The 27,352-nt window shown below is 34.7% G+C and overlaps 4 protein-coding genes across 4 annotated transcripts in view; 3 read left to right on the top strand and 1 right to left on the bottom strand.

The window, feature by feature from the left end:
• Nucleotides 1–27,352, bottom strand: part of Nf1 (neurofibromin 1) — a 264,437-nt gene that overhangs the window by 52,166 nt on the left and 184,919 nt on the right. The gene's annotated exons all lie outside the window — the stretch shown is intronic.
• Nucleotides 355–5,056, top strand: Evi2a (ecotropic viral integration site 2A). The gene is made up of 2 exons (XM_010642356.2): nucleotides 355–559; nucleotides 3,066–5,056. The coding sequence occupies exon 2, from the start codon at nucleotides 3,075–3,077 to the stop codon at nucleotides 3,783–3,785; it is 711 nt and encodes a 236-aa protein (XP_010640658.1). The 5' UTR covers nucleotides 355–559; nucleotides 3,066–3,074; the 3' UTR covers nucleotides 3,786–5,056.
• On the top strand, nucleotides 7,047–14,543 carry Evi2b (ecotropic viral integration site 2B). Its single transcript, XM_010642357.3, has 2 exons — nucleotides 7,047–7,498; nucleotides 12,536–14,543. The coding sequence occupies exon 2, from the start codon at nucleotides 12,552–12,554 to the stop codon at nucleotides 13,908–13,910; it is 1,359 nt and encodes a 452-aa protein (XP_010640659.1). The 5' UTR covers nucleotides 7,047–7,498; nucleotides 12,536–12,551; the 3' UTR covers nucleotides 13,911–14,543.
• On the top strand, nucleotides 22,001–24,659 carry Omg (oligodendrocyte myelin glycoprotein). Its single transcript, XM_010642358.2, has 2 exons — nucleotides 22,001–22,176; nucleotides 22,985–24,659. Exon 2 carries the CDS (start codon nucleotides 22,991–22,993, stop codon nucleotides 24,311–24,313), a length of 1,323 nt encoding a protein of 440 aa, XP_010640660.1. The 5' UTR covers nucleotides 22,001–22,176; nucleotides 22,985–22,990; the 3' UTR covers nucleotides 24,314–24,659.

The following is a 27,352-nucleotide window of genomic DNA, read 5'->3' as shown; positions in this document are numbered from 1 at the left end:
GGGGCCAGGTGGGGTGGCTCATGCCTATAATTCCAGCACTCAGGAGGCTGAGGTAGGAGGATCGCTTTGAGTTTGGGACCAGCCTGGGCTCCATAGTGAGTTCCAGGTCAGTCTCAACTACATAGTGAGACCCTGTCTCAAAAAACCAAAACAACAACAACAACAACAACAAAACATTATCACTCAAAAGAATATGGGAGGTATACATAATAAGCAAAAGGTCAAAAGGCATTAAACTGCAAAACCCTCCCGGCTGTGGAGGCGGAGATTTGTTCTACAAAGCCTCCTGTCATGCCAGCAGCCAGCAAGACAAGCTGAAGTTTTCCCTCCCTCCCTCCCTCCCTCTCTCTGACATGTGCTTGAGTTGCAGCGGAAAGGAAATGTGTCATCTGTGGTTTGGTTTTAAAAGTGGAAAGCTAGCTGTATGTACCCTTTTTTTTGTTGCAGATTTACTTTAAATTTTGTATTCTCCAAGTCTGTTCTACTTTAAATAAGAAGATAAAAGAAGAAGTGGCTTATTAAAATCACATTATCAAATTCTGACCAACCATTTTGTAAGGTAGGTCATATATATAGCTTTTTTAATGTCATTTTGCTTATAACTCTGTTCAAATTACTGTGTGAGGAAGTACTTTTTAAAAATATACAAAATCTTACTAACAGAATAAGTGATTAAAAATTTATGCTGCTTTTTTCTTGTTCTATATGTAAAATTATGCAAATAATGTAAACAGAAAGTAGAAAGATTTATGACTGTTAATATGGAGTTTTAAATTAGGATTTGGAAAGATCTAAATGAAGTGAACTAAAAAGTTATATTTGTTCTTTAAAAATGTTAAAAGAATTTATTATTAATGGTTAGGTATTATAGATTGTAATGAAATGATCAGAGATAAACTTTTGAGCATATAACCTAGCCTCTTAGCGCATAAATTAGAGCGGTGAAAAGACTTTAACTCCCAAGTGTTTGTACTGGTAAGAGTCTCACTTTGTCATCAGTTTGTTTTTCTGGGCATTGTAATACATCTGGCTGAAGACAATCAACAGGGAGCCTATTATCTGGCCCCTGGTATGCACTGTGAAAATGTGTACGAGTACTGTAATGTATACCACACATTGTTAATGAACTAATGAGACAAGAATAACCCATTTTAAATCATTTTAGCACGTAATGCAGTATTCCATTTCAGCACAAAAGTGTGGAAATTACTTGCTAACCTGAAGTATTTCTTTTTGAGAAAAAAAATATCATAAAACATCCAAAGATTTGCATCATTTAACTTAAAAGTTGAAGCTGAATGCTATTCAGTATAGTGCCTCTTTCACAGTCTATTAAAGGTCTTGTTTAAGAAATAATCTTGATCCTAGAACATTTAATAAAAGTTTTTTTCCTCTTTACTATTTATTTCAAAGATTAGTTTCTAATCAGCATTGTTTATTATATCCTGCTTTTGTTTTAACTCGACATTATCATATTTGCACTTTTAAACTTAGGTATTTCAATAGTATACAGATTTTATCTAGTGATTTATAATAATTGTTACTTATAAAAACCTTGATGCTCAAACACATGCCCAGCAGAGCAATATCTGTATCATCTGGAAATGGATTAGAGATTTCAGGCCCTACCCAAGAACTGGGGAGTTTAAATTTATACTAAGAAAAAAGAAAATAGAAGAAAAGAGGGAGAGGGAAAAAAGACAACTCCCATGCATATTCAAGTTTGAAAGGAATTTCCATAAGATACAAGCTTACTAACCAGGCAATTTTATTTAATAAATCTCAGAACAATCTAGTTCTTGCTTATAATTCTCAAATAAATGCAAACAATAAAATACTCTTAAAAAAGTAAGGCACACCAGCACATTACTGAAGAGACACCTCAGAGGGTGACAGATCTTCTCTGGTAGGTTAGCAGCAATGGAATAGATAATGTCAGCTCTATTTAAGCCTCTCTAATCATAGGGTGGGTAATAATTAGGAACAGAACCTGTATCCTTTTGGTATTGGCTTCTTGGAGGCTTTGACCCAATACTGAAATGTCAATTTTTGTTGTTGTAGCTAGGGACTGAACCAGGACCTTGGGCATGCTAAGTATATTTTCTACACCTAAGCTATACTCCCTATTGCTAAATATCAACTTTTTCAATTGTATTTTGGGATGCTTATAATCTGCCACTTCATTCACAGTCCCCAAGATCATAATGATCTATTTCTTCCCATTTAATGATATCAAGTTTGTTTTTTAACAATTATGCCAAAATCAGAGAAAAATTCTAGTAACAAAATGATAAAAAGTTAATTTTTGTTGAATTTTTGAGATTATTCAGAAGAAATCTGCTGCTTCTTGTTATGTCAGATTTTTCTTAGGTTGAGAAAAAAAATCATTCTCTCACATTTAGAAAGTCACATTAAATGCATGTGAACCACCAACAAAAAATTGCTTTCACAAATGCTGGGAACATATTTTTAAGTAGTGTTTTACTCTAAGCTTAAAACAACTCAAGAAAAAAGAACATCTCAAATTCCTACTTCAAGTTCCTTTTCTTTTGGTTTCTATCAAACTTTGCTGCCTTCCCTTAAAAAAAAAAAAGAGAGCCTCTTGCATTTCTTTCATACAGGAAGCAAAACTTTCAAGGCCATATTCTCCTTTACTAAAAGATGTTAGCTGGAGGGTGGGGAGTTTCAGCAAGAATGATCCTTAAATGGTTTTCTTTTCTTTAAATGAGGAATCAAAAGAGTAAAAGCAGAAGTGTTTAACTCAAAGCTGAAGTCCAACACACTTAAAGGGAAAAATACATGTAAAGCCATGGTATTCAGTTTGAAATGATTAGTAGATAACTGTAATGCTAATTTATAGTATACAAAAATATAATAGAAATTAAAATATTCAATCTAAGAATAATAGAAAATAATTCATTAAGAAGGAATTAAATAGTTAATGTTAGGCATGAACTTTGTAGTTTACTTGTAACATCTCAATTGTCTGTCTTTTAACTACAACTACCAAAACTATGAACCATTATTCCTGTACAGATTAACAAATGATATTACTGTTTCAACAGATTACCAATATGCTCCTGGACATGGGACACACAGGACATTACCTGCATCTTGCCTTTCTGATGACAACAGTTTTTTCTTTGTCTTCTGGAACAAAAGCAAACTATAGACATCTGTGGGCTAACAATACTATTGCCTGGGATTCAGTTATTAAAAACAACACACGCAGATACCAAAATGAAAACATTAACACAAGCCTTGTAACTCCTGAAGTGGATTACAAAGTTAATTCTACAAACATTCTTGAAATATCAACACCATCTCACATCGTATCTTTAACTCCTAAATCTGAACAGGAGCGCTATACACCTTCTGTTGTCAGGAACAGTTCTCCAACAGCAGAAAGCATTGAGCACACGAGCAAAAGTCACGGTGAAATTTTTAAGAAGGATGTCTGCGAGGAAAACAAAAACAACATGGCTATACTAATTTGCTTAATTATAATTGCAGTGCTCTTTCTTATCTGTATTCTTCTATTTCTATCAACCGTGGTTCTAGCAAACAAAGTCTCATCTCTCAGACGATCAAAACAAGCAGGCAAACGTCAGCCTAGAAGCAATGGTGACTTTCTGGCAAGCAGTGGGCTATGGCCTGCTGAATCAGACACTTGGAAAAGAGCTAAACAGCTCACAGGGCCCAGTCTCATGATGCAATCTACTGGAGTGCTCACAGTTACAAGGGAAAGAAAAGATGAAGAAGGAACCGAAAAACTTTCTGATTAACAGATATTTCAGGGAAGAAAAAAAATGCAAAGTAGTAATGAGAAAGGTTATGAATATAAAAGGAAGTCAGTTTGGTATTTAATGCCAGACTGCCGTCAGATGATTTAGCATCAAAAGGGAGATGTATGTCTGCTTACTTAATTACTTAATTGTGTATTTCTGCTTAACGCTGAATACTTTGAAAAAGATACAACCAAGCATTTGGGGAAGTTCTTAAAACTAAGTTGAGGAAACTACGTAAAAGAGATAGCAAGGGTTAAACATTCCCTATTCAGCAAGAGTAGTTAGATGGTCTCTGTCTGAAAGTAATTGAACTTTGAAGGTCTTAGTATGTCCTGAGAGACAAGCACATGGTTCAATATCAAATAGAAGTCAAACTCCTAACGTGTGAAGTTGAGCTGTAGAATTTAACAGTACCTTCTTTGTTGGATATGGCAGAATCCACACCAGCTCATGTACCACTGAAGCTAACTTTAGGCTACATGCATTCAATTAACATGTGGCACACATAAGAAAGTGCTTTTCTACTATAAATATTAAAACTTAACTTTGTATAATAAATTAAACTCATTAGATAAATCTGTGACTATATATATATGTGTATATATACTATATATATATATATATATGTGCATTCAATTTATTATCTTAAGAGTACACTGTGAAGATCAATAAGATGCAATACAACTAAAATAGAGATTTACAGCCATACCAGATTTTTCATAATTTTGGGCTTTTTAAATGATTTTATTCTTTTGTGAAGTAGGGGTCTTAACAGGTTGCCTAGGGTAGACCTGAACTCATGATTTTCCTGTGTCAACTTCCTGAGTAACTAGGACCAACTACAAGAGTGAGCCATTGCAGTTGCTCATCTTTTGTAAACATACTGCATACTGGAGCATTGATAACAAGTAACTTAAGGCTGGTTAATATTTGGACTTCAAGGATGCCAAGTGCCTTAATTAATGACCGATTTTATTCCTTAATGTCCACTGTGACATGAGCAAAAGTGAGGAAAGTGTGCGTCTGTGTATGTGGTGTGTGAGCATGTGCATTTGTCTATTTTTTCAAGTATGGAAAACAGGATCCTTCAAGGCAATTCCCTAACCTTTTAAGAAACTGACTTCAAGTAAAATATGGAGTTACGTTCAAGTCAAGATCTTCACTTAGATATATTACAAAAATTGGTTTGAAGCGGGGTGTGGTGGGCACACCTGTAATCCCAGCACTTGGGAGGCTGAGACAGGACTGTTGAGGATTTGAGGCCAGCCGGGGATACACAGTGAGTTCATAGTGCAGCCTGGACTGCAAAGCAAGACCCTGTCCCCCCAAAAATTGCTTTGAGAGACTTTCCAAATATCTACTGAAATAGGGAGGGCACACTAATGAAAGTCTTAACTTACATCTAAAAAAAATCTTATCTCTTTAAGAATTTATTCTGTGCAATATGCTAGTAATTTAAGAAAAGACCATGACTATAATCTTACTACCTCTTGATTAGTGGTTCTCACCCTGGCTACCTATCAAAAATTACATGAAGAAAAGTCACCAATGTCTAATTCCCATGCACTCCTGATTCTAATCAGAATGGGATGAGTTCTAGGGACTGTAACTTTTATATTATTTCCTAGATGGTACTGCTTTTGGCTGTCAAATTCAATTTTTATATATTCTATGGCTCTAAACATCTAGGTTGCATCTTAAAATGTGTGTGCATGGGAGACACAATTTTATTATCAAATTGTAAAATATATATATATATATATATATATATGTATGTATGTATATATATATTCCCTAAATAATAAATCATGGCCATATTATTCCAGATGAAGCTAAATGCCAACAAAGTAAAGAGGAAAACATGAGAATACTCATGCCAATCCTGGTAATATCAGATTATCTTCTGAGGAATAAAATGGCCCAGATTAAGAAGGAATTTGAACAGTGTTTCCATTTTAAGTAAAAATTAAAATTCTGGGTGTGTGTACCAGAACACAGTGGGAAGTCTTCCTTGAATCAAGTGTCATAAATAAATACTTTGTCAGAAGAAAAAAAAACAGTATATTTGTAAAAGTAATAAATTAACAAGGAAACTACTTTCATACTCAACATACTGGTCAAACATTTTCTTACCAGAGAGCTTTTATGTGCTGCTCCAGGAATATTTAAATTTCATTATTCATCATACTAGCTATTAACACAGCCTCAGATTAACACCCAATGATAGTTCACAAATAACAGAAGTGGTTCCTATCCAAACTTGACAGGTATTTGAACATGATAGATATGAAATCTTTGATTTCAAACTTTTATGTTATTTTTGAATAAAGGAATTATTTTCTACTTCCTTGTATTACGCTTACTTCAGGGATTTAAAAACAGTGAATCAAAAACTTTGCAACATTTTTATTTTATTCTGCTATTCTTTTTGTACCAAATTTTAAATATCTTGAAGAACTGGGTCATAATAATCTGTGTTCCTCACACACGGGTTGATATTTATGTTATCTACTATAACTTGCACTATGCAAGGCATTTCATATTTGTTTAATCCAATATTGTACTTATAAATTAGGAGTTACAATTTCCATTTTTTTCAAAAGATGACTTGCCACACTTGCATGTGGTGGCACACGCCTATAATCCTAGCACTTGGGAAGCTAAGTAAGGCAGGAGGATCACTATGAATTTGAGGCCAGCCTGGGCTATACAATGAGATCCTGACTCAAAAAACAAAACCAAACAAACTTTTACTCAGACTCATAGTCTTTTCAATGTACTTAACTTAATTTCTTATTTAAAAAAGTATTTGGGGGCAGGAGTGTAGCTCAGTGATATAGCACTTGCCCAGTATTCATGAACCCTGAGTTCGGAGAGCACACGCACACACATACACACACACACACACAAAAAAAGAAAGAAAGAATCTAACTATGCCTATCCTGGGCTTTTGAATGAGGAAATACCATAAGGATTTACTGGTTACCTGCCCATGTATGAGGCATTTTTAGATATCTTTCTTAAAACTCATAACAATCTAATAAAGGAAACATTTCTTCAGAGAAGGAAATGGTGACTCAGAAGTGCAACAACTTGCCTAAGGTCATACAAATAAACAGAACACAAAATTTACTTCTAAAAATAAGAAATCTCAGATATGGTGGTATATGCTTGTAATTCCAGCCCTCTGGGAGGCTCAGGAAGGAGGTTTGCAAGTTCAAGCCTAGCCTGGGCAATTTAGTGACTTTTGGTGGCCCTGTCGCAAAATTCAAAATAAAAAGAGGGCTCAGGATGTAGCTTAGCGTGAAGGTGGTAGGTGGGTGGGTCTCACTATGGGTAGTAACCAAATGGTGGCAGCTTTTCCTTTAAATGCATAATTTTTCTTCAGGGCTCCATTCTAAATATTTAAATTACATAATCACAGAGGGTCTCAAATGTTTACTTACAAATATTAATTAAAAGCATTCCAATCATATACATTGTATTTCAAAATAAGTTCTGTTAAAGTAGTACATTTCATAGTCATCTTGTGGCTTATTGCACTTCCGGCAACAGCTACTGACAAACTTCCTCTGTGCCACAGAAACCCTTTCAGTGTGCTAAGGGACCATTTTTAATCTGAATCGAACCACCCCTTTTGCTTTTTTAGCCAAATCACCAACATGTCCTGTTAGAACAAGAATTTAGCATTCTGAGAAAGAAGGTAACAGGTAAGGAAATTTTTCTACAAGACATCTGGTTTAATTTTTGCTTTATATAAAATTTATTTTAAAGAGTAAAGCATCATTGTTGTTTTAAACTTTAACTCAACTACTCATGGTTTAAAGATGTATCTAACAGGTTATTATGGTTTTACTATATGGAACTTTTAAAAAATTCAATGAGCTTGCCTTAGAGTAAGATTTTCATCTAGGTTTTAAATATGCCTTTTGAAATTAATTCAATCAAAATGTTGGTTTAGTTTTGTATTAAGAAAACTATCATCATGGCAGATAAAGTTAAGGGTTTTAGATATAAAACTATATTCCATGGACTATGACTCAATTTAAAACTTCCAACTATTAACTGTTAAAATTTTTAGGGGCTGGTACACACAGTGGTAGAAAACTTGTCCGTCATGCATGAGACCCTGGGTTCCATCCCTCACACAGGGGAAAAATTATAATTTTATTTTTTAAACCTCCTTTATCTTCCATGGGAAGAATGGTTACTTTCACCTTAACTTAAAAAAAAATAGATGTGGTACTCAATTATCATTGCTGTGTACTGACTGACTGACTGATTGAGACTGGGTCTTGCTTTGTAGTTCAGGCTGGCCTTTACTTATGTAGCCCAGGCTAGCCTCAAACTTTGGCAATCCTCCTGCCCTCAGCCTCTTGAGTGCTAGGATTACAGGCATGCACCACCATGCCTGGCTACTGTCTATTTTTTATACAAATAAAATTCATATTTAATAATGATATGAAAATATTACAGTTCATTTAAAAATTTCCCTAAGACAAAAATGTTATGATAGAATATACACATATATTCACATCATGTACATATTTATGGCAATATTTTTCTTTGACTCTTTAGCAGAGTGTATGATATAGGAAAAACATTTACAGAATAAATAATAGAAAACTGTTCATGTACATAGAAGGTGCTTACTCTGTGAGAAAACTGGACAATTACAAAGTGAGTTTGTCTTCTAAATAAAAAGTTTTCTGGGTGTGGTGGTGCACACCAGCACCTGGGAGGCTGAGGCAGGAGAATCACTGCAAGTTCGAGTCCAGCCTGAACTGACCTATACAGTGAGTTCAAGGATAGTCTGAACTACCCAGCAAGACCTTATCTCAAACAAACAAAAATACAGAATTAATTAAAAAGAATTTATATAGAACCAATTTTAAGGAATAATAAATTCACAGTGGGTTATACTCTATCTCAACAGTTCAGAAATACTTGACTTTCTCTTAGGGCAGTCCATCTTGAATTGTGTCTTAACTATTACAGAAACCAGAAAATAAAATTTTAATTGTTTTATCTAGTGACAAATTTAAAGTTTATAATAGTGTTTGTTTTCAATTATGTAATTACTACCTAATTCTGAGAAGTAAATTACCAATTCTGAGTAAATTTGAGTTTGCTAAACATAAATCTTATGCCTTTCAATGTCCACTCTTAAAAAAGAAAAAAAAAAGCCACAAAATTTTCAGAAGCTTACTCAATACAATAGCTTATAGGCTCACCATCCAACACTCCAGTAACTGTGTACTTCAGGTACATATCACTTACATATTTAAAAACATATATGTTAAATAACATTCCTTGCTGGTAGTAACACTGGCTTTCTACCTATGGAAAAAAGGCAGTTTTTCCCACAATTATATTCCCTACTTCTTTTAAATTTTGCTGCCTCTTTTCTGCAGTATTTTGAATTGCTGCTGTAAGATCTAACAGATTCTAGTATTTTGATGTAGCAGATTCTGAGAAGTTAAACAGCTAACGGAAGAGTGGGACAAAGTAGAAGGACAGGTACAAAACATAATTTGGTTTTAACATCTCTGCAAGCCTTAAAAGGCAAGTGAAATTCTCACAGTGATGCCTCTATGAACTTCCTATTGACATAAGAGGATATGAATCTATCATAATTCGTCTTACAAACTAAACTGGGTTATACTTAGGTTCTTACTTGAGCTCTTTCCTCCTCTACTGCCTTTTTCAGCTCACTAAAAGGAGGAACTATATGGTTTCTTTATTTTAAGCAAAGTCACAAAAGAGGAAACATTTTTGTCTGTAGATAAAACATGGCCTATATCTTTTGTTACTTTGGAAAGTTCCTTCAAAAATATTTAAAAAGTAAAATACTGAATAACATTTTCTAACAAAGTCTATTTTTTTGTCATCTATAAAAATAGAAGGTTGAAAACGCATGGATGATGACCACAAACAGATGATTCAAATCTCTCCCCATATCTATGCCAAAAGTTTCAAAAATTTCCTTTTTAAATATTTTTGCAAAATGGATAAAAAACCAGAATTTACTTATATTTTACCTCCTCTGCTTACCTTCTAGTAGAATTCTTGTTTCAATTTGTTTATTTGTAAATCAAGGAGCCATTCCTCACAGAACTATTTAAAGGTCAAATTAAATAAAATACATAAAATACATGGGAAAGTACAGCACATGGTATGTTCTAGATAAATATTATTCTTTATTTCTTTCTGCCCTTTTAAAATTCTTTATAATCTTGTTTGAGTGGGATGGGAATAACAAAAAGAAAATATGAAAAGCTAAGCAATAAAATAATTATTTAGAAGATTAAAGTATGAGTGAGGTACATATATGAAGAATTATCCATGGCACTATAAAGACTATGAATTATGAAGAGTTAGTGAATTGCTAATCTCTTTGGGCTGTGGTCTGTCACAGAGAACTTGGTTTAAGATGGGAAATTTAAACTGAAGCCTGTAAGGTGAAGACAGGTTCACACATACAATCAGAAGAGGAAAGAAGGTAGATTTAGGGGAAAAAAATCCTCAAGAGGGTAAAAATGGCAAAATTAAAAGTGTGAAAAGTTTTTGTTTAGAAATCTTGCAAGGAAGAAAACTAAGTTTAGAAGTTTAACCTGGATAGTAACAGGGAAACCTCAAACAAAGGACTACTAACCAGACCATGTCATGCTTTTAAGAGTAATTCATCCACAGTGAACAGTCCAAAGGAGAACTAAGTATTAAAGAGAAGAACAAAGGAAGAGACACAACAAGGAAAACACTTTTTCTTCTACTGAAATAGGTCTATTTATCACTACTGTGTTACTAGATGGAAAGGGAAAAGAAAAGAAAATTACTTAAATAAGGTGAAAAGTCTATTAATTTAAAAACTTCTTATTGTATCTTGCAATGGAGCATCAAATCCCTTAGATTGTGCTATGACTCACAGAAAAACTATGGTTTCTTATCACGTACCTGAGGATGGAACATCCTGGTGACATGCAAAATAAGTGTATTACACTCGGGACTTCGAGTTTTTTTAGTAAATTCCTCACTTTAGATATAAGGCAAGTAAGAAGAGAGATTAAGTGACTATTTCTCATGATTATGTAGACACTTAGGTGGTACAGGAATAGGTAAAATGTGGAACTTAACTCTTCAAATTTTATCATCTGCCTATATGAAAGCCCCTACATGCCATACTTACAAATGTGCCTTCCTTTCCTGAGCCCATGTTCTTCCTGGCTAGAATATTTATTTGCTTAATTAGTTCTAACAAACCTTTTAAGATTCAGTTCCAATTTTACTTCTCTGGCTAACCTCCTCTGAAGCTCTCCTAGGCTAGATTAGTTCCTCTGGGCCCCTCCTGAATATCTCTTCAAGGAAAAATACCAAATTAATATTATTATTTTTTAACCTGTTTATTTCTGCCACAAGAATCTAGAATACCTGAAGCCACCAACCAATCTACCTTTCCCTTCTTCCTTCTTCTTCTCTTTTAAATATCCTAAACCTAGAAGAGAGCCTGACATAAAGACAGTGCTTATTGATACATGAAAGTAGCAGCAGGCTTATTCAACCAGCTGGCTAAGGCTGATTTCACCAGATTCAGAGGTCACTCTATGATTGTGAGCCTAGGACTGAAGTGGGTCTTCTCATCTACAAGTATGGGACTATTAAGGTAATAGCAGAGTACTAGACACCATGGAGAGTGCAAGGGTTAGGGACACTGCAGACTCTGCACATGAATCTTGCTATGATTAACAGAAAAAGAAAGTTTGCTAGAGGAAGGCATGTGTGTGCGCATGTGCGTGCATGCGTGTGCGTGTGTGAAATTTTATACTCAGGGCTTTCCCTCTGAGGCACATTTCCAACACTTTTTAAAATTTTGAGACAGGTTCTCACTAAGTCACTGCATTTCCCAGGCTGGGATAGAACTTGTGACTCCTGGGAATCAGTCTTGAGGTACAGATGAATTCCATCTTAAATATGTTGAATTTGCTAATAGTGGAATATACACAGACTGTCCACCAAAAATCTACAAATGGAATTAGAACAGATAAATTTAGGCTGAATGTACAGGTTTGGGAGTAATGGCATAAAGGTGAGAATCAAATTTTTTAGAGTTAGGAACAAGAAAGATGAGGGAGTCAACTAAACATTAAGTATCTTTATGTAGGAGGCAGCAAAAAGGGAGTTAGTGAAAGTGACATGAAAGATATATTACGATACAAACAGATAAAAGATAGATTATATTATATACTCAAAATAACAGTGAAGGAACAGTCAATAGTGTCAAATGTTGAAGAAGGAAAACAAAGGAGAAGTAGAGATAACTGTATTATGGTAACAGATTGTCCCTGGTATTCTTCAAAGCAGCAAAGTAAATACATTTTTAGTACTACAGAATGAAAAAAGTAAAGAGCGCATGGACTTACACTGAGTGTACTGAGCCCGTGCATTTGACAAGTATGATGTGAGATGAGTAATGTAAGGAAGCTGGGAACTGAGGATTGCATGGCCAACCACAGATCTTGTAAAAGAATTAAGAGGGCACTGTCCAGGGAGTCCAGATGCTACAGGATGAGTTGTAGTATATTCAAAAGTCATTCACATGGGTCTACAGTGTGTCAAGAGTAATAGGGAATAAATACTAATCAGGCAACTACCTGTTTTATGCCAGACATTGTAATAAAAGGTCAAATGTAACTAGATAGCAAATGACACTTAATTGTCTTTCTTTTTTTTATTATAAAACCACTGGTAAGGAGGAAACATTCTGAAATGGATCCCAAATATTTCATCTTAATTTTGTTTTTTGGATACCCAAACAATACATTTTTCTCAAACACAGAAACAATCACAACAGAGAAGCCACAGTCTACTTTACTTACATCATCGTTGTATGTCTCAGCTAATTCTCAAAACACAACAGGGAATACTTTGGGTCAACCAACACAATTTGGTAACATTTCTCCTGGACAACTAACGTCTCCTGCCAAGACTGCTGGACAATCAACACCAACTATTTCTGTCTCTTCTAGAAAACCAGTAGCTCACACTTCTGCTAAGCCACTTGCCTACAACATCACCAGACAACCAATACCAACAGCCAACACCTCCTTCCCATCGAAAGCACTGCCTGCATTCACCTCTGCCAGAGAGCTACCATCTTCTGCCTACACTTCCACCAGACAACCATCAACACCATTTGTCTACCCTCCCTCCTCTCAACAATCATCATCACCTGTTCATACTTCTTCTGGAAAACCAGTACCACCAACTTTTGGTAATCTATCCACGTGGCCAATATCAACAGTCAAAAACTTACCTAGGAATACACCAGGATTTATTTTTGAAACTACCAGTAACAAAGAAGTTATTAAAAAAACAGATTACAGATCAACAGCTGCCATATTTGTTGGTACAGTTCTGACTTTTATGTTGGTAGCTATAATCATGATTGTACTATGGAAATGCTTGAGAAAACCAGTTTTAAATGATCATAATTGGGCAGGCAGGTCTCCATTTGCTGATGGAGAAACCCCTGACATGTGTATGGATAACATTAGAGAAAATGAACTTTCCACAAAACGTACATCAATTGTTTCACTCAAGACTTGGAAACCAAACAAAAGCACACTTTTAGCAGATGACTTAGAAATTAAGTTGTTTGAATCAAGTGAAAACATTGAAGATGCCAACAACCCCAAAACAGAGAAAATAAAATATCAAGTAAATGATACATCAGAGATCAGTGCTGATGGGTCAACAATTGGTACTGCTGTTTCTTCTTCGGATGATACAGATCTGCCTCTGCCAACTCCTCTTCTTGATTTGGAAGGACAGGACAGTAGCCAATCTGACAAACCCACGATGATAATTCTATCTCCTCTTCCAAATGATTTTACCAATCTCCAACCATCTCTGGAAGGTCTAAATCAAGCCTGTGAAGATCCTAATTCCGATACTGAACAGTCATTTCCACTGCCCCCCGAGTCATTTAGCTTGCCCCCACCACAAGCAGATTTTGTAAAAACTCAAGATTCCAACGAGATTCAGTGTCAGGAGTTCTCTATTCCTCTTGACTCCGATCAAGATCTTAACAAATCCCTGCCACCACCACCTGCAGAACTGTTATAAATATTACAACTTGCTTTTTAGCCAAACTTTTATCCTTAAATATCTCCATCCTTTCTTCTTCATGTGATAAAGTACATAAAATGATAAATGCCAGCCAACTTTGATTTTTATACAGAAACTATCTGAAATCTGCTTAAAGCCCATGTGTATAAGAGGAATTAAAAAATTATATTAACAGTGAAGCATTTACTAGCTACAGTGAATATCTTTCAAGTACAGTATATTTTACATGTGTAGATGGTATAAATGTCAATAATTTAACCTTGTTTGGAAATAAGAAATCTATGTGTACTTATTACCCAATAGATTTTTCTGTGAAATGCTGTGGATACACTTATTCTGAAAACATAAAACCGTATTTTTCCATTTCAGAGTGTGGGGTGGCAAGGAAAAGAGATTAAATACATACTCCCAAGTTTCAAGTTAATATTGTGAGTGTTAAATAAATACTCCAAATTTATGGGGATGAGATTAAAATGCATGTTCAAAGAGGGAGAAATTTTTCTTTTTTGTCTCACTGCCAACAGTAAAACAAACATTAAAATGTCAAACTGGAGGGTTAGGTTGGGAATACTCTGAAAAAAATATGAACATGTACAATAAACTCATTTTAAACCACCTTTTAAAACAAATGTCAAATTTTATCTTTTGTCCACTATCCGACAACTGATAAATCTGAAATACTAGAGTAGAGTTGGGCCCAATCTTGCTCAAAGTGGAGGTGGAGAGTGGTCACATTAGACACAGATGCTAGCCTCTGAGAACAGAAGTGTTTCTTTGTCCAAGAAACACATTTTCCTTTCTTACCCCACCTTAGTTCCAGGGAAAGAATCTCTTAGAGTGAAACATCACAGCTTTTTGGATAGCTTAGCCTTAGAGACTCTCTCATAGTTCTGGAGTTTTGAGAATAGAATATAGTAGCAATGGTGCTCAAGAAACAGACAAAGTCCCACCCGTAATAAACACCAGTAGGACTTTGCGTAATGAAATTTTAGACACAATGCTTGCCCTTCAATCTTCAAAGTCATTCCTTACTGACCATTAATGCTTTTTATCTGCAGGAGCACTTCCTTGAGCTACTTACTTTTCCTGACTAAGCATGATGTTTATCACATTACATTGGTTCTCTTCTGCCTTCCACATTTAAAATGTTTCTCTTATGTGCTTTTCAAACTTAGCATTTTTTTTGGTGGTCCTGAAGATTAAAGCCAGGGCTCACACATGCTAGGCAAACACCCCATCACTGAGCTAAATCCCTAGTCCTTTATTTTTGAGGTAGACTCTTGTTAAGTCACCCAGGCTGGCCTTAAATTTGAAATCTTCCTACTTTTGGGATTATAGGCATGCATCACTATGCCTGGCTCAAATTTAGTATTTTTGGGGTTTTGCTGTGTTTTGTTTTTTGAGACAATCTCACTATATAGGTCAGGCTGGCCTTGAACTCACTATGTAGCCCAAGCTGGGCTCACACGTGTGGTGATCCTGCCTCAGCCTCCCAAATGCTGGGATTACAGGTGTGTGCCATCATCCCTGGCTTCAACTATCCCCACCCCCCAGTACCAGGAACTGAATTTAGGACACTGAGCTTGCCAGGCAGGCATGGCAGCACTCTGCTAAATCCACACCCACTTCCTGGCTTCAGATTTAGCACGTTAAGCACTTACCCAGCAGCAGGAGTTTGAGAATTTTTCATTATTCTTTTAAATTTTAGGTATTTTAGTTAGAGTAAATGATAATGCTTTTATACTTGGTTACATTTTTGACATGCCGTGAAGCATCCCAACACTTCCCATTTCATACATAAAATAGCTACCTAAAGGGCTCTTCTCACATTTTTTTCTATTTTATTGTCTTTCTTTCCTGAAACCTTCAAAGATTGGTATTGGGAAACACTGACTTTCTCTTCTCAGACAAAGCATCTGCTAATGACTTATAGTCTCATCTGAGATCTTTTAAACTCTACGTGCAGTTTTCTTCCTTCTGTTTTTCGAAAATGGAAGAATAGACTTGATAGTACCTGGATTTTAAGTTTGTCTTTTGCTCTTTATTGAAAGTCTTTGCCAGGGAAACCTGTTTCACATTGACTACACTCAATGACTGACCTCCCTAGTGAGATCAGTAGAAACTGAGCAGCCAAATAATGGCAATACTTGCTTAATCAGCATGAAGAAATAGAAGTTAATGAAAGAAACATTGAAGAAAAAAATGCTGGAGCAAGCCAGGCACAGTGGCACACACCTGTTAATCCCAGCACTAGGGAGGGTTGAGGCAGGAGGACCACACTATGAGTTTGAGGACAATCTAGGCTACACAGAAAGTTCAAGGCCAGCCTGAACTACATAGCAAGTCCTTGTAACAAACAAACATGCTGGAGAGCAAAGAAAAATCTACACAAAAGATTAAAGAATCAGGAATCCAGAATAGTTTATTTCATGAATACAGACAAGAAGAAGAAAAGGCATGGGGAAATTAAAGGTAGACTGATGTCACACCACATACTACTAGTGGTGCTCTTACCAGATCTGCATTAACCAGATTTGGAAACAACCGAATCAACACAGCAAGTTGATTTGCTTAGAAATAATTCCACAGGTGAGTTTGCTTCCTAATTTGTGGTCTAACACCACTGATGCAGAACCACTGAGAACTTACACTTTGGACTGAAACACACACACACACACACACACACACACACTGAGAATTCTATTTGGTGGTGGTAGTGGTAGAGAGATAATGAATCAGATGTCTGACCATTAATTATTATTATTACCTAATTCTGATAAAAAACAAAGTAGCAAAATACTTGGGCATCTATAATAAAAACACTTACTGCTATACAATTAATAAATACATCAATGGAACAGAACAGAAAGCTCAGAAATACTCAAATTTATCATATCAGTAGAAGTGCTGAGACAACTGAATAGACACATGGAATATGATAAAATTAGATCCACACTTCACACTACATTAGAACAATTATCAAGTAGACCCGAGATCTAAATATAAAACATGAGATCATACATGTAATACAAGAAAATATAGCAGAGTTCCTTTAATAACCTGGAAGTAGGAAAACATCTTGTAAGCTGAGACTCAAAATCTGGAAGCAATCAAAGAAAAAAATTCAATTACATGAAACTTTAAAATGTCAAAAAAACAAAGAAAAAATAACCTAACATACAAAAGTCAAAAGACAAATGGTAAACTAGAAAAGTAATAGCAATTCAAAGCAAGAGAATGGGAGGGATGGCTCACAACATACATAAAAATTGCACAAAACATAAAAGTCACAGGAAAAAAATGTAAATGGCTCTTTAAAAAACATAAGATATACAATCTTCCCCATAATTAGAGATGTATTTAAAAGTACATTAGATGCTGATTACCTATAGGACTGATATAAATACAATTTAACAACAAAGTCTACAGTGAGTCTATATAGAACCAGGTAACCCCGATACACTGCTAATGGGACTAGAAAATGGTATAATCCATAAAGAGGAACTTACAATATCTGAGAAAATTCTAGATGCATTCTTAACTTTTTACCCAGCAATACTTCTAAGAAGCATTTTAAAAATTCACTGACAAAAATATAAAATTATTCAGGCACAAGGTATTCCCTGTGGCATTATTTGTAATAACAAAAGTCTGGAAACAACTCAGATGCCTACCGATAGATGGAGGTCAAATAAACCATGGCACAATCCCAAATGGAATCTGTGCATCATGAGACGGATCCATGAGATGGGATGACTTTCCAGATCCATTATTATCAAGAAGAAGATTAAAAGGAAGCTACATAATAGTATATGTACTATATAATCTTTTCTATAGAAGGGAAAAAAGATACAGACACATAAATATGTATTTTATGTTTACAAAAAAGAAATACTGTTAAGATTCAATCAAAAGCTAATAAAAATAGTTACCAACAGGAGGGAGAAGGAGGGGATATATGATTAGAGGGGCCAGAGAAGCAAGATGTTTTGAATATGCCTTGTTGCACAATTTAACTTGAAGGAAAAATTGAAAATTGGCTGAAAAGATGAATCCAAAAAAATTGTTTTTTGGTTTTTTGAGACAGGGTCTCACTATGTAGTTGAGACTGACCTGGAACTCACTATGTAGCCCAGGCTGGTCTCAAACTCACAGAGACCCTCCTGCCTCAGCCTCCCGAGTGCTGGGATTACAGGCATGCGCCCCTAAACCTCACTAAAAGAACAACTAAATCTTTCCAAAGAAGCAAACAGATAAATCCAGAATGAAGTATATTCTAGAGAAGAACTGAAAAAAATAGGAGTGGGAAGTCAGTAAGACATCCACTTAGATTTTTATATGATAATCTCTACTTCGTCAGTTTTTATATTTTTAAAAGTTTATTGTATTTTAAATATCTACTTTACAAGTTAAGCATCTTTAATCTAAAAATCCAAAATTGTGTCAGCGCTTAAATTTATTTATTTATTTATTTATTTATTTTTTGGTACTGGGGAGCAATTTGGGTCCTTGAGCCTGTGAGGCAGGCGGTGGAACCCACTGAACTGAGCTAAATCCTGGTCCTGGATTTTTAAGATTTCAAAATTTAGATTTTCAGATTAATGATGTTCAACTGATAAAATCTACACACAGATTCCAAAATCCAAAAACTCCAATATCTGAAACATTCTTGGTCCCAAACATTTCAGATAAGGATGTTCAACCTGTATAAAAAACTGAGAGTACTTTGATTCTCCACTATTTGAGACAATTACCATCCTAAATAGTAAAGGAAAACAACTGGATTAAATGGGATAGCAAGCAGGTGTGGTGATACAAGCCTATAATCCCGGCACTCTAGGAGGCGGAGGCAGGAGGGTTGCAAGATCAAGCCTAGAAGGGGGAACTTAGTGACTGACTCAGTAAGACTTTAAAAAAAAAAAAAAAAAAAAAAAAATCCCTAGTACTACAAAAACAAAAATAGGAAGTCACTGCCTGGCATGTAGTTTATCTTTCACAATGCTGGAATTATATATCCTAGGACACAAAAGAACATGTAGACTAAATTACTGCTTAATTTAGAATAGTTGCCAAAATAGGTGTAATTCTTAACCTTGGCATACTTACCTAAAATGTAGTTAATGTGTCTGAATAGCATCTAAGAAAAGCTGCAACAATTTAAACCTCTAAAAATAATTTTTGGCGTAACATTAATTTATTATTATTATTAGTAGTAGTAGTAGTAGTAGTAGTAGTAGTAGTAGTAGTACTGAGGATTGAACCCAGTGCTTTTGCAATGAGCTACATGCCCAGCCCTTTAAAAATTATATATTTTGAAAAAAATTATATATTTTGGGCCAGGGATGTAGCTCAGTGGCACCGTGCCTATCTGGCAAGTGCAAGGTCCTGAGTTCAATCGCCGGTACTGGGGAAAAAAAATTATATATTTTGAGATGGGGTCTTGCTAAATTGCCCTGCTAAATCAATAAATTGCCTAGGTGGGGCTGGAACTTGCAATCCTTCTGCCTCAGTCTCTCAGAATGCTAGGATTATAGGTGTGCAACAACATGCCTGAGTAATATACTATTACTTTTGATAATTTTAAAAAATGAGAACAGACTGTTATAATTCAAATATATTAAAATCATCCCCCTTTTTCTGAGAATATCACAATATCTTTAAGTAATATAAAGCAAAATGTGTATTCTCAAACTTGAAATGAGAAACTGTTATTGATACTATATTAGAATTTTATATTATATGTAGCTGAATCTAATCCTGATACAGAATAAACACAGATTCATTAGTTAATAATGTAAAATATGTCCTTTTTCTGTGTGTGGGTCATGTTGGGGATCAAACCCAGAGCCTCACACATGATAGGCAAGTGCTCTACTACTGAGCCATATCCCCAGCCCCATGTCTTTTCTTTCAAATGAAAGAACTGGTGCTGGGTGTGGTGGCTCACACCTGTAATCCCAGCACTCAGGAGGCTGAGGCAGGAGGATCGCTGTGAGTTCAAGATCAGCCTGGGCTACATAGTGAGTTCCAGGTCAGTCTCAACTACATAGTGAGACGCTGTCTCAAAAAACAAAACAAAACAAAAAGAAGAACTGGTGAGTGTAATCAGAATGGGTAGCTCTACTTTCACCCTGGTGTTATGAAGCTCCCTTAAAATAAGAAATTTAAATGTTTAGTAAACTGATCTTTAGTCATACCCGGTGAAGTGTAACAGTGTATAGGTGAGCAGAGAGAACTCCAAATGCCAAAAGCAACCCTTTCTCTATTTCTATAAAAATATTGCTATTTCTATAAAAATTAATATTAATACTATAAATTAATATAATATATCACTATATTACAATACATAATATAATAATACATTATGCTATATACTATATAACACAATTAATTATAATATAATTAATATACTATTAATATTATAAAATATTAATATTTCTATTAAAAGTTTTAACACATTTACTTTTAAGCACTATGGCTGACTGGTTTCTGAAATTCATAGAAAGAACCTAGAGTCCAAATGAACCCTCAAAGTAAAGTGGCAATAAAGAAACTAATCAATAATAAATTTCTAATGTTGCAGACTTAAAAAAAATGTAGATACTTTTCGAGGAACATTAGGGCTTTTTTTGTTTTGTTTTGTTTTGGTACTAGGGATCAAACTCAGGACCTTGAGCTTGCGAGGCAGGTGCAATGCCTCTGAGCTAAATTCCAGGCCTGAGGAATATTAGTTTTACAAAAGACTTCTAGGGTATAGTTTCTCCCCTAACAAAATAAACTAAAAGTTTTAATGTAATAAACTATTGTGGGGTTATAGTTAAAATACTGCTAAATGAAATTTAGAGAAAACCAAAGCACTTATAGTAGTTAAACATAAAAGGGTTGTCCTTAATGTAATGCGCTAATAATTGTTGATTTTCAAATGGTGACAATTTGGTAATGACATGCCGTTACTTTACTTGGTTTTGTTTCTAAAGAAAACTAGTCATTCTGGAAATTAGATTTGAGTTTTAACAGATTTACACAGTTCACTAAAAGGTAGAATGAAAGCTTCACAATTTGATCCCATTTTATGAGTTTTCTCTTTTACAGTACTTCATGTAATTTTGAATCCGTAAACTTTTTCAGAAACAAACATTAAAACACTCTGAAGAACCCATCTGAAATTGATAATATTTTTTAAAACATACAAATAAATAGTCATTCATTTAGTACCAAAAACATCTATGGAAAAAAAACAATATTCATGGTGAACTTCATTAAGACTGAAAATTATTTAACCTAGAACATGTAAAAGAAAAGTTTGTATTAGCACAGGAGCTGAAAATGGAAAGCATAAGATGCTCATTTTAAATGCAGCCTACCCTGAGTTCAATCCCCAGTATTGAAAAAAAAATATATATATACACACATAAATAAATATATAGAGAGAGGGAGAGGGAGAGGGAGGGATGGAGGGAGGGGGGAGAGGCAGAGAGAGAGAGAGAGAGAGAGAGAGAGAGAGCACGCGCGCACCTAGCACGTCTATAGTCTTATTCAAATGATCTTTTGTATCAGAAGGATGAAGACAAAATAATCTTAACCAATTACTTCTGTACCTCCTAAAAGGGAAAATGAAACATTTAAGTGGTTTACAAATTTGAAAAGATGATTAAATATAGTAATTATCATGGTGTGAGGGAGGACAAACACATCACGCAGACTGTATTATGGTATTTTAAAAGGTGACATAAAAATCGTACCATTTTAGAAAAGAACATAAAAAGACATTTTAAAAGTTAAATTAGTATCTTAGCTATCCACAAGGAAGGTCAAATCCATTTTCCACATTTCTCAACCTGTAAAAAGACTGGACAGACGTTAAAAAGAACCTTAGTTTCTTAATGAAGAAAATGTTAAAATGTGGAACACCTAGGCTCAGATAAATATAGAAAGGAGTAAAGGCTAGATCTAATTTGTTATGAGATATTCCATCCTATAGCAAATCCAAGCTATACAGGTTCTCTCAATGCCATAAATTTAAAAAAATTGTCCATTTTGTTGCTTGAAATAAATTTGAGTCAGCACCAATGACGGCTCTGCAGTCCTCCTATGTGGCTCTGATCAGGTGGCTGCAGAGCTTCGGCTCACAGCAACACAATGCAGCTGAGCAGGCAAGCACAGCCCACAGTCAGAAACCGTTCCCACTCTCCAGAACAAGACGACCTCTAAGCTTCAAGTTTCCCAGAGAAAATGAGATGCTGATGTTGAAGACAACACTACGGTAAGCTGTTATTTATATCAGTAAAAGACCGATTTTGGTTTTTTTTTTTCTTTTTCTAAGGAAAAGTCAATGTTAGGATTGAATATATATTCAATAGCAAATGCATGCACCAGAAATTTGCTGCAGTATCATTTTAAGGGTTTTCTTTTCAATATTCGTTGTCTTTATAAATATATACACATATATATTGTTTTGGTTTAGAATTAATGCTGAAATATACAGAAAAATCACTTCACAAAAATGTGAGGTTAAAAGGCATGGTGTTGGTCTGAATTTTTCAAGTGCCTTATAATGTTTTTACAGGGATATATTGATCCTTAAAAAGATGAAATTTCAAAGAAGTGTTTTAATATCTAAATAAAATTTCATCCTACAAACCTTCAATTTTACTGCAGAGATTAAAAAAAGATACGACAGCCATTTTTCCTGAGTATGAAAGCATATTCTCAAAAATAGTAATAGCTAGGACTACAACTCTTTATTTGCAGAAAATCCTATTTTTTTATCATACTAAGACTCTGAGAAGATGAATAAAAAAGTATATGGTAAAAAAAGGAAGAAAATAAAGGAGAAAATGCAGGAAAGGGTAGGAGGAAAGAATCTCTCTCTACTACATAGCCCCAACTGAAGGATTAGGCATTTGGACTATAAATGAAGGGGAGCTTTGTTAGTTTAATCACTGGAACAATTATAAAAGGACTCAACAACAAGGAGGTTTATTGAAAATTTTGCCTAATGCTAAGTGACCCATGCAGATGCTTAAATTGTTTTTGCATATTAAAAGACGGGTATATCTGTTTGTTTCTAGGCTTTGATGGAATATCAAATATTGAAAATGTCTCCTTGCCTGTTCATCCTTCTGTTTCTCACACCTGGTATTTTATGCATTTGTCCTCTCCAATGTATATGCACAGAGAGGCACAGGCATGTGGACTGTTCAGGCAGAAATTTGACTACATTACCAACTGGACTGCAAGAGAATATTATATATTTAAACCTGTCTTATAACCACTTTACTGATCTGCATAACCAATTAACTCAGTATACCAATCTGAGGACCCTGGACATTTCAAACAACAGGCTTGAAAGCCTGCCCTCTCAGTTACCTCGGTCTCTCTGGAACATGTCTGCTGCTAACAACAACATTAAACTTCTTGATAAATCTGATACTGCTTATCAGTGGAATCTTAAATATCTGGATGTTTCTAAAAATATGCTGGAAAAGGTGGTCCTCATTAAAAATACACTAAGAAGTCTTGAGGTTCTCAACCTCAGCAGTAACAAACTTTGGACAGTTCCAACCAACATGCCCTCCAAACTACATATTGTGGACCTGTCTAATAATTCCTTGACACAAATCCTTCCAGGAACATTAATAAATCTGACAAATCTCACACATCTTTACCTGCACAACAATAAGTTCACATTCATTCCAGATCAATCTTTTGACCAACTTGTACAGTTGAAAGAGATAACACTTCACAATAACAGGTGGTCCTGTGACTATAAACAAAACATTACTTACTTATTGAAGTGGATGATGGAAACAAAAGCCCATGTGATAGGGACTCCTTGTTCTAAACAAACATCATCTATGAAGGAACATAACACATATCCCACACCTTCTGGATTTATCTCAAGCTCATTCACTGTAAGCGGGATGCAGACAGTGGACACCATTAACTCTCTAAGTATGGTAACTCAACCCAAAGTGACCAAAATACCCAAACAGTATCGAACAAAGGAAACAACGTTTGGTGTCACACTAAGCAAAGACACTACTTTTACTGGCACTGATAAGGCTTTGGTGCCCTATCCAGAAGATACATCCACAGAAACGTTCAATTCACGTGAAGCAGCAGCTGCAACTCTAACGATTCATCTCCAAGATGGAATGATTACAGATAAAAGCTTGACTAGAGCAACAAAGTCATCCACAACACCTATGACCCTAAGTATCACTAGTGGCATGCCAAATAATTTTTCTGAAATGTTTCAACAAAGCACAACCCTTAACTTACGGAGGGAAGAAACAACAGCAAATGTAAAGACTCACTTGCCTTCTGTGGCAAATGTTTGGAAAGTAAATGCTTCATTTTTCTTAATGCTCAGTGCTGTATTCATGCTGGCTGTTTAAGGGTCTGCATTTTCTGAAACTAATATTTTCTGAAACTAATGAAAGCACTTCTCCCTGATGTACAGTGGGTAAATATACCCTTATCTATAACCAGTGACTCAAGCTATATTAAGTATTCAAGAAAGACAGTCTCACATTTCTGACTCTGATGTAAATGAAGTAACTTGTCTTAAATAAAAGAAGTGCACAATGTCTTGGTACTTGCTGCTATTTTACTGTCTTAAGTAAAACTAATGAGTTTCTTTTTTAATGAAATTTTTTCTTTTTAAGGCTTCAATTCATTGCACAAAACATAAGCAACTAAACTTTAATATGTATTTCATGTATGTTTACATTGTCAAACATCTGGGAAAAAATAAAAAGGTCTATGGCTCACAACTGTGTCATTTCCTTTCTAGTCATACTAACTTTATCTAGTTAAATCAAACTAACCTAACCATTGTCACTCTAGGGAATGTTAGTAAAGTCTTCAAAGTGAATGAAACTTGGTGGTATCCACGGACTTTAGCACTAAAGTAAAACTGTGGCTGCCACCCCATGAATGGTTATGCCACATCATTATTTACACATAAGCCATAACTGTTTTATATCTAAGTGATGCCCTGCTTCTGAGGAACTCTTGGCTACCTTACAGATTATATAATGGACAAAAGCTCTTCAAAAGGCTAGAGACACTGAGCTTTGCATTTTAATAAGGAAATGTTAAACTTTGTTTTTGCATTTAAGAAAAGTGCTAAAAACAATATGAAAAGTTTTAGTTTGAGATGTGAAGTAATTTTACTGCATATTTAACAGATCATGTATTGATAAAAAACTTAAATATTACAAAATTTAAATCCTGCCTCTACGGTAAGACACAGAAATTTATCTTTTTCTCAGTAAGAAATTAGAAATTTGATTTACTAAAATTTAAAATAATACCATTTAAAGGATAAAATCAGGAGGTCTAACAAACTTTGGCCATTCTGAAGGAGGAAGAGGGAAGGAGTGGAGGAAGGGAACAAAGAATGGAATTCATTTGGTTCTACAAGTAGGTAATGAATCCAATAAAGCAGACTGAGAACTAAGACTGGGCATGGGACAAATTTGACACTCCAAATTGCACTGGGATTCCAACTAGAAGAAAATTATCAAAAACTTTCTACAAATATAAAAGTAAGTTATAGTATGAATTAGTGGACAAGCATAAGAAATAACCAAGAATCAGCAAAATAAACACTGAAATAAAGCTAGATTAAAATGTAAGATAGCATAACTAAAATGAGTAAGCTATAAATGAGGTATCTGATTTGTGAAACGTAACGAAGAATATAACGTTAAGCACTTCTAGAGCTTTTAAGGCTTCAGTTTATTGCACAAAATATAAAGCATTTAAAGTTCGTATGAGAGCTGGGAAAAGAACACAAAGTTATCAAGCTCCTTAAGAAATTTAAAAAATTCAGATAGTTTTCTAGTTTAAGAATGTTTTCTATTCATAGACTAAAGTAACCACATTCTAATGTGCTTTTTTTTCCTTTATAGGGACCAAACTTATGCAAAAATTAGTTAAACGGCTATAAAACAACTCCCCCTCCCTTATGCTCTCCATTATGGCGGCTCTTGAATACTGTTTTGCCCCACCGACTCGAACTGGCTCACTGTATTAGGGACTCTCACTGTGAAGCAAAAGGGTTATGCCAAATGAGCATACTGTCCCCTCTGCCTTCCAAATACTGATCCAGTACCTTCATCCATGACAGTGGCTAATGTTTATAGATAGTCCCTATTCTACTATACACTTACATCTTGCTTAAAAAACTGAGTTCTACAGGAAGTAGGTTTCTTAGAAGTTATCATCTTTTACTCTGAGGGTGCCAAGAATTCATTATTGTCTTAGAATTCCTATGGAGGAAAGTTAAACAAAAGTAAAATTACAAACTATAGGGCCGGGGATTTAACTCAGTAGTTCCGCCGCCTGCCTCACAAGTGCAAGGTCCAGAGTTCAATCCCTGGTACAAAAAAAATATATTACAAACTACAGCATGAGGAGTGCCTATGGACACCAACATGTCTGCAAAATGCAAAGGAAAACTTGGTACACTTATAAGCACAACACATATGAACTACTCAGGCACTATATCCTTATGAAGAAGTATTACTCAATCTTTAAGTTATTAGATAATATTTTCCGAGAAGAAAATTATATTCTGGTTATTATTAAAGAGCACTCATTATGTGCAACTATGACAAGTACCAGACTCCATAAACATTTCAAAAGGCAAATAATCTATGTCTCAAGCTCATGATACATACATATGTATGTATATGTAACGTATATCAATACATTGATTTATGATGCTCTAACTTAAGATTTTTCCATTTTATGATGGTGGGAAAGCATACCCCTATAACTGTTCTTTTTTAACTTTCAGTGTAATAGTCAATAAATTACACTAGGTATTTAACACTTTATTATAAAATGGGCTTTGTTTTAGATGATTTTATCCAACTGCAGGGACTGTGTTCTGAGAATGTTTAAAACAGACCAAACAATGATGTTCAGTATGCTATATACATATATATTAAATGCATTTTCAACTTGTATTTTCAATTTACAAAGAGTTTATTGGGACATAATTCCATTGTAAGTTTAAAATTGTTATTTTATTTATTCATATGAATATTACAAATATCCACTTATATATAGTATATATTTATCTCCACTCATCCATTCATTCCTGAGGCTTGTTTCTATTTTATAAGTAAAATGCCTCTGTTACTTCTCAGCTATACAACCACAAGTCCCAATTTCCTCATCTATAAAATGGACTAACAGAATATAAAGTGGCTTTTTTCTGAAGATGAATTATATAATTCACATAAGACCTTCATAGTGTTTTAGACCATCTCTATGTGCTGTTTAATATTTTCCACAGTGATTCTATGAAGCAACAGAAAATTCCTTTAACTGACACCAAAAAATGTCGGAAGAGTTGATCTAAAATCTTTTTTTTTTTTTTTTTTTTTTTTTTGAAAATGTGCTCCTTTTTTACACCCCCT

The sequence above is a fragment of the Fukomys damarensis genome, unplaced genomic scaffold, assembly GCF_012274545.1.
Source record: "Fukomys damarensis isolate Sample0158 unplaced genomic scaffold, DMR_v1.0_HiC HiC_scaffold_13, whole genome shotgun sequence".
Classification (NCBI taxonomy): domain Eukaryota; kingdom Metazoa; phylum Chordata; class Mammalia; order Rodentia; family Bathyergidae; genus Fukomys; species Fukomys damarensis.
Note: the sequence above shows the minus strand (reverse complement) of the source record. Positions and strands in the feature narration are given on the sequence as shown.

What these genes read in the sequence shown, in the direction of transcription:
- Evi2b (XM_010642357.3), top strand. Translation starts at nt 12,552, where the DNA reads ATGGATCCCAAATATTTCATCTTAATTTTGTTTTTTGGATACCCAAAC.
- Omg (XM_010642358.2), top strand. Translation starts at nt 22,991, where the DNA reads ATGGAATATCAAATATTGAAAATGTCTCCTTGCCTGTTCATCCTTCTG.
- Evi2a (XM_010642356.2), top strand. Translation starts at nt 3,075, where the DNA reads ATGCTCCTGGACATGGGACACACAGGACATTACCTGCATCTTGCCTTT.